Here is a 7,198-nt window from a genome sequence, read left to right on the forward strand (position 1 = left end):
AGTAGGTTTGCTAACATGGAAAGGAAATCAATTCCCCTAATCTAGGCTCTTGTCTTCCCTCCAGCTTTCCCTTGCCACTTTCCCACTCTACGATTTGGAAGTTATATTAAAGAAAGGAGAAAATCTTTTGGATATAATACCAGCTCTGATTCAGAGTTCTACTTGAACTTGCCATCAAGTGCTTCAGGACTTCAGGCCCCACCAGACCACTCCAGGCATGCCTAGCCCAATAGGCAAAGTCAAGTGCCAAGAAGCTAGATGATTAACTTCAATAAGCGCAGGGCAGGAGGTGACACAAAGCTAGACATCCAGTCTCAATGACCCTGGCATTACTTGGTACTTTCTAGGCCGGCACACGGCTGAACAGGCTCCTAGAACGAACGCCCCTCTATCTGGAATTCGTAATATGATCAGAATAGCAGTTTCCAAAACTTCAGGCCTCATTTCCTTATCCATTACGGTTCCCTTCTCTTCTGACTGCCTCCCTGCCAACATTCTATCTTTCCGGTCAAAGCAAGCTCCCTGAGAGCAGGAGACCCCTGTGAGTGTGTCCTACCTACTGGGCATGCCCTTGTAGGGCATTCCTTAACAACGGCACAAACTTCAAAGCCTCACGTCTCTCCAGACTTTCGGCCTGGAACACATAACATTTCATCTCTCAGTTTCTGGTTTACGTTCCTCATTAATACTCTGCAACAAACCAAACCACCAGTCTCAACTTTCCTCCGGTGAGCCTTCGGTTGCTACACTTCATCGTCTAGCAATTTGGAGTTGTGAAATGGGTAAAGTGGCACAGGAGTGAGCAAGAGTACGAGCCGAGGAGTCAGGCGCTGCTGGGTCCCGGCCCGAGTGCCATCACTAACGAGCTGTGTGGCCCAGCACAAACCAATGAAGTTTTTGCAGCCCTAGGTTTCCTCATCTGTAAAATGAGCATAACACCACCTGCTTTGCAGAGATGTTGGGAGTAAATGAGATACGGTATATAAAGCACCTGACTTTATATATATATGTGACATATATATATATACGTGATATTGTATGTTATGTAGGTATCATAAGTTTTTTTTTAAAGCTTATTAAAGAGATATGAGATTTTCATACAGTTACCCTGTCATCCTGAAAAAACAGTGTCAAAAATGATGACGATAATGGGGTGCCTGGGTGGCTCAGTCATTTGGGCTGCTGACTTCAGCTCAGGTCATGATCTCACAGCTCGTGAGTTCGAGCCCCGCGTCGGGCTCTGTGCTGACAGCTCAGAGCCTGGAGCCTGCTTCAGAATTCTGTCTCCCTCTCTCTCTACCCCTCCCACACTCACGCTCTGTCTCTCTCTCAAAAACAAACATTACAAAAAAAAAATTTTTTTTAATTTTTTTTTAATGTTTTATTTATTTTTGAGACAGAGAGAGACAGAGCATGAACGGGGGAGGGGCAGAGAGAGAGGGAGACACAGAATCGGAAACAGGGTCCAGGCTCTGAGCCATCAGCCCAGAGCTAGACGTGGGGCTCGAACTCACGGACCTCGAGATCGTGACCTGAGCTGAAGTCGGCCGCTTAACCGACTGAGCCACCCAGGCGCCCAGAAAAAATTTTTTTAAATGATGACAATAACAATTATAGTCATAAAAAGAAGATATTTGAAAAACTAGAGTAACTGAAAGCCATAATAAAAAGAGTATTTTATTGAGTGCACTCTTTTTTAATCTAACTGCAATATGTGGGTAGAACACTAACTTCACCACTTCCCCCACGAGTGTTCTGAGCACCTGCCATGGTTCGCTGGGCTCCAGTGCCTTGTGTCTGCCATTTTCACATGGCTAAGAACTCCAAAGGGATAAATAATCCTATACCAATATCATGAGATCATCATTTTACACATTAGCAATGCCTATCCTGAGGACTGGGCTTGCAGAGTGGGGATGGGAAAAAAAATAAAAGACATCACCTCGTTGGGTGTTAGAGCAAAATCCCTGGTGACCCCTGGTACACCCTCTCGGTCACCCTCAGGACAACTGGGTCAACCCCAAGCCATTTCATGGACTGAAATTAGTTGCCAGGAAAATAAGGACTCTCACTTGAGTTAACAGCCTGAGATAGCCTCTAAGCCCCCCTATAAATCTCATTTTTAAAAAAGACAGCTACACTTGAATTCTCAGGTCTTTCGTTGCAAATCCAGGGCACGATTTTTAGATAAACTGAGTTTAACGATTTCAGAAAAGGAGCATGGTTCTTTCTCTGATGGTCAAAGCAGTGGAGACACTTTCATTATGTGGAGACCTTCCTTTAAACACCTATCTCATGCTCAAATGTAAAATGAATGAAATATCACACGGACTCAGGATTTAACCGAGGCAAGGACTGTGTGCGGCATGTAATAATCAGATATGTCAGAGGGACCAACAGGCATGTGGTGGGTAGAGGAGCATGGAGAAATTCAAGGACTGATGTAACTCCACTGATGTTAGGGTCAGTGTTCCCATGGGCCGCTATGGGTTTCTCTCCACACCAACACTGTCAACCCAGGTCCACTGCTTGAAGAGACGCCCATCCCCACCCCCTTATGCTCAGCATCCCTCCCACTTGTTTCAAGGATACAGATCTTGACTTTGCCATTACTATTAATGGGCAGAAAAGACGATGAAAGGAGACTGGGACTTGCCTCATTATAAATGCTAACAGCACCAAACTTTTCTTTAGCCTCTCTTTTCCCCTTAAGACCTACACTCACACAGGGAACCAGAGCGTCTGTAGGATGAATTCCCAGGCCATAGCAACTGCAATGCCCTGGGATCTAAGAGATCTTGGCTAACCAGCCATTAAGCCCTTTTCGGGAAGGAGACAGCGAGCCTGCCTTTCCCTTACACAGCCCAGCCATGAAAATAGGCTCTTGTCTTTTGTTTTTGTTTGGGTTTCAGCTAAGAATCTCTGTCCTCCCTCCAGAGACAAAAAGACAGGCATGGGAAGCTTATGGTGGCTCAAGGGCTTGGTCTCAATTTTTCTTCCACCTGACTCGCCCCCTCCCTTCTAACATTTGGAAAGGGGAAGGGATCTGGGGAAGTTGAGGGTAAGTTTTAGGTCAAGGGGTGGTTTCAGGCTTTGACCAGGTAAGCGAAGGAGGACTAGGTCCAGGGCACGCCCTGGAGGCTGAATGCGGCTCGGGTGAAGAACGAACCTACTCCCCTTTGCAGGGTCACCTGCCTGGCCGCAGGTAAGCGAGCGATAGGAAAGGCTGGAGCAATTCATCTTCCTTTATGTGGGTCTCTCCCCCTCCCCCCACTCAAGTGGCAGCGCGCCGGCTGGCTGCGAGCCGGCGCTTCGGAGGCGCCCGACAGCGGGTCTAAGGGTCCTTTTTTTGGCACGCAGAAACTGCGACCCACCCGAGGCGCGGAGGAGAGGTGGGGGAGGGGCGGCCGGCGCGCCGCTCGGGAAGGCACCGCGCGGACGCACCTAGGTCTCCGGCGGCCGGGGCGCACCGGAACCGCTCTCCCACTGCGGTAGCATCCCGACACGACACTGCAGCTGCAGCACAGCGGCGGCCGCCGCCCCCGGCTCCCCGCCCCGCAGCCCCCGCCCCACGCCACGCGGAGGGCGCAGCGGCCGGTGCCTGTGCCGGTGTGTGGAGGGGGTAGGGGGCACATGGGGCCCGAGGTGCGGGAAAAGCCCCGAAATGCGCAGGAAGCCGGGGGGCCACCTCTAGCGCCTCCTCCAGCGCAGCTAGACCGCGAGGAAAACAGTTCGCCTTCATTCCAGAGTCCCGGCTGAGCCCGGTGGCTCCCCCAGACGACCCGGGTACCTTCCCCTCGGCCTGCACGCTCCGCCACCCCCCCCCCCCCCCCCCCCCAGCCGGGCGGACCCCGCGCCCCCCGCAGCCCCGGCCCGGGGACCCGCCCCGCTCCCGGAGCGCGGCGCCTTGGGCTCCCGCGCGCCCGCCGCCCCCGGTCTCTCCGCGCGCTCACCAGGAGAAAGGAGCCCGCGATCATCGTAGCTCTAGCGACGCGGCTGCAGGAGGCGAGGGCGGTGCTGCTGTTCGCGGAGGTCCCCATGGCTGAGCCCGGGGCTCGCAGAGGCGCCCGGGGCGCGTGGCCCCCTGGCAGCTGGAGTCGGCGGCTGCTTCTGCCCAGCGCCGCATCCACCGCCGCCTCCCGGGCCGGGAGCCCATCTACCTCCAACACCCCATGTGCACTGCGGCAGCCGGGCAGCCGGGCAGAGGAGGGAGGCGGCGAGGGAGGCTCCGGGGGCGCTCAGCACCTGCCCAGCCGCGCGGCCGCCCGGGCGGGGAGAGGCAGCGGCGGCTGCAGCCCGCGCCTCCCCGTGCTCTCCTCCGACAGCGGCTGCGGAGAACCAGGGAGGAGGGCTGGGCGCGAGAGAGCAAAGGAACAACTTCCCATAGCGAAGCCTCCAGCCACTGCCAACCACCCTCCACCGCTGCCCAGACCGGCCGGTGAGGGACTGAGTCGGGTGGCCGCCGGGCGCGGGGACACACGTGGTGGCGCCGAAGGGGCGGGGGATCGGCCCTTTGTGATGTCACCCGGGAGGAGGCCGGGCTCTTTGTGCGATCAGCACCGGGAAGGCGTTCCAGGTCGAGCGGGGAGGGAGAGGGTGCCCCTTGGCGTTGGCTGAAGGAACTGCAGCTGCTTTTTGACCCGGGGAAACCGCGGCGAAGGTATGCCAACCCCTGGCCCAAATTTACTTGTTTTTTCTAAGACGATTCTAAGTAAATTATTTCTGCGACAGGCGCCCGTCTGTGGCTTTTGACGCAGTGATTAAAAACAGCCAAGCACCCTAGAACACGTAGATGATCTGCGTGTCAAAAATATACCAGTGAGTTGGTTCTCAAACGTGGCTGCGTTTTCGAATCACCTGAAGAGTTGAAAACACACGTATGCATGCCTGATCCCACCCCAGAGATTCTGATTTAATCGAAAATGGGGTGTGGCCCGAGCATTGGGATTTTTAAAGGTTCGCCAGGTCATTTTACTCTGGAGCAAACTCCGAAAACCTCTGGGCTGATGAGCACAGTTGAGGAAACCCAGACTAAGAGTTCCAGACTCAGAGTCTGTGGAGTTGGGTCCGTGGATGGTCTTTGTGAGGCCTTGGAAATCCTTGAGATGTGTGGGCAGGTGCATCTTTCTAATTAAAGGATCCAGTGTTTTGAATCAGATTATCACCGAGATGAAAAACATTTCTTGCCCCCCCCCCCCCCCAAAAAAAAGTGTTAACATTTTGTAGTTGAGTTTCAAATGCCGTTGTGGGCGGGTAGAAAGGAAGTTAGTTAGCACAGTGCTTCAGAAGTAGGAACAGCCAGAGCGTTATCTTGGATAGTTAACATCTACATTTCTGAATGTGAGATACGACCCAGCATCCCTTTCTTTGGAGGGAGTCCGTCCCCTGACTGTGACCGCCTTGTCTGGTACCATGGTGTCCATCGTCTAGATACTGACTGCTCATAGAATACTGTATTGAACCTGCCACTTTCACTCTGTCGTCCTCATTTGTCAGCCCTGTGGTGCTCGGCTTGTTCTAGCTTTCCTTGACCCCTTCTAGTTCAAGGTACACACTTTCTCAGTCACCTGCTTCAAGACTCACCCAGTACCCCTGAAGATAACCTATGAAAACAGAGGTGTGAACTATTCATTTTTTGATTGACATATTTGTGCTTTGCCCATTGTTCTGTGCTTGCTTGGAAGATGATAAATAGATAGATAGATAGATAGATAGATAGATAGATAGATTCATTCCAATCTCTTATTTCAGACATCTGTCGGTAAAGAAAAGGATTATCCATAAATATTAAAGGGGGGGACCATAATGTGTAACCTCTGGTGAAATTAAAAGAACGTGTAGAAAATATTACCACTCAATATGTAGTTTGGGGAGAGGGTAATGTTTGGATTTGAATGTCTCTAGCTATTTCCAGAAGTTCAAGAGAGTGAGGGTTATTTATTGTGTCTCCATATATAATGGTTTCAACTATTTCTTTAAAAACTCAAAGGACTGGTCAATATCATCATGTTTTTTTAAAAAGTTACATGGGTGTAAAAAAATGGGCGTGGATGGGTAAGAGTGACAGCCCTTGTTTGTTAGCTAGTTCATTTAACTCCTCACAACTAAACCTACCTTGCTCAAAGCCGGAGCTGATTGATTTGCTTCGTGAGCTTGGGCAAATTTCGGGTTTAGGTTTTGGGTTACTATGCAGGTGTAAGGAGTCCTGTCTTAACTGTCTCTCTTCTTAAAAGAAGTTTGAATTGTGATTTCACCACTCACAAATTTTACCATTTCCCCGGTGTGGTATTGATCACAGCAAGTTGAAATTAAATATCCATTTTGAGGGATGAAAACTTCACTCAATCCTGTTTTCTACTACATTTAAGTAACATTTAAGTAAATGTCCCTCTATAGGAGTCATAAGTGGATTATGGATAATTTGAATCTAAGTGCGGTGTGAAACTGTTACTTTGAATTAAAATATATGAATGATCTTATTTCACTTCGTAAAAATTCTTCAACTATTGATTAACTCATTGCCACATTTTCAGTATGGTCACTCAGATATGTTTATTTTCTGGGAAAGGATGGAAATCCAGTAACCCATAAGGATTAGCTTTGTCATATTTCTGCCACATCACACTCCAACTCCCATCTCCTTATACACCTCCCAGCTTTGGGCTTTTTTTCACATTTCTGCCATTGCTACACATTTCTTCTAGGCTTCCAGTTTCAAAATCATTGTTGATTCTTTTCCCTCTGTTAGCACATTTCCAGTCAATCTGCTTCTTCTATCCTCCCATATATTTTTTTCCATTTTCTTTGTCTTGCTAGCTAAATCCGGATTATATATTTGGACGCTGGAGAAATCACCAAAACTACCATCTTGCCTCGAGTTTTGCCTTAAACTGTTATTTATCCTGCACACTTGGGGCGGTTCTAATAAAATTCCAGTTTTCAAAAAGGTGAGCATGCCCAAAAATGCAAGCACCCAGTTTTTATAATGAAAATAGAAGTGGGCCGCATCCTGAGTAGTGTATGGCCAATATCCTGAGCTGATCCTCGGTGAAGGAAAGGCAGGAATTGACAGGAATAGGTGTGAGCACGTGGAAGGTACAAGAATCCAAGGAAGCCAGGCTCAGAGAAAGAGCAGGAAACTTGTCTAAGCAACAGCAAGATTGTTTCATTGCAACATGTATCAAGTATCTGTTCTGTG

The 7,198-nt window shown here is 49.8% G+C and overlaps 1 protein-coding gene across 1 annotated transcript in view; it reads right to left on the reverse strand.

The window, feature by feature from the left end:
• The window catches only part of TNFRSF21 (TNF receptor superfamily member 21), a 70,896-nt gene extending 66,412 nt beyond the window's left edge, over nucleotides 1-4,484 (reverse strand). Inside the window, exon 1 of the mRNA XM_040473712.1 lies at nucleotides 3,954-4,484. Coding sequence (XP_040329646.1) covers nucleotides 3,954-4,040 — 87 coding nt within the window. The 5' untranslated portion in view covers nucleotides 4,041-4,484. The remainder of the gene's footprint in view (nucleotides 1-3,953) is intronic.
• Nucleotides 4,485-7,198: the final 2,714 nt, after the last annotated feature.

Source organism: Herpailurus yagouaroundi, unplaced genomic scaffold, assembly GCF_014898765.1.
Source record: "Herpailurus yagouaroundi ecotype Mexico unplaced genomic scaffold, PumYag 139, whole genome shotgun sequence".
Classification (NCBI taxonomy): Eukaryota; Metazoa; Chordata; class Mammalia; order Carnivora; family Felidae; genus Herpailurus; species Herpailurus yagouaroundi.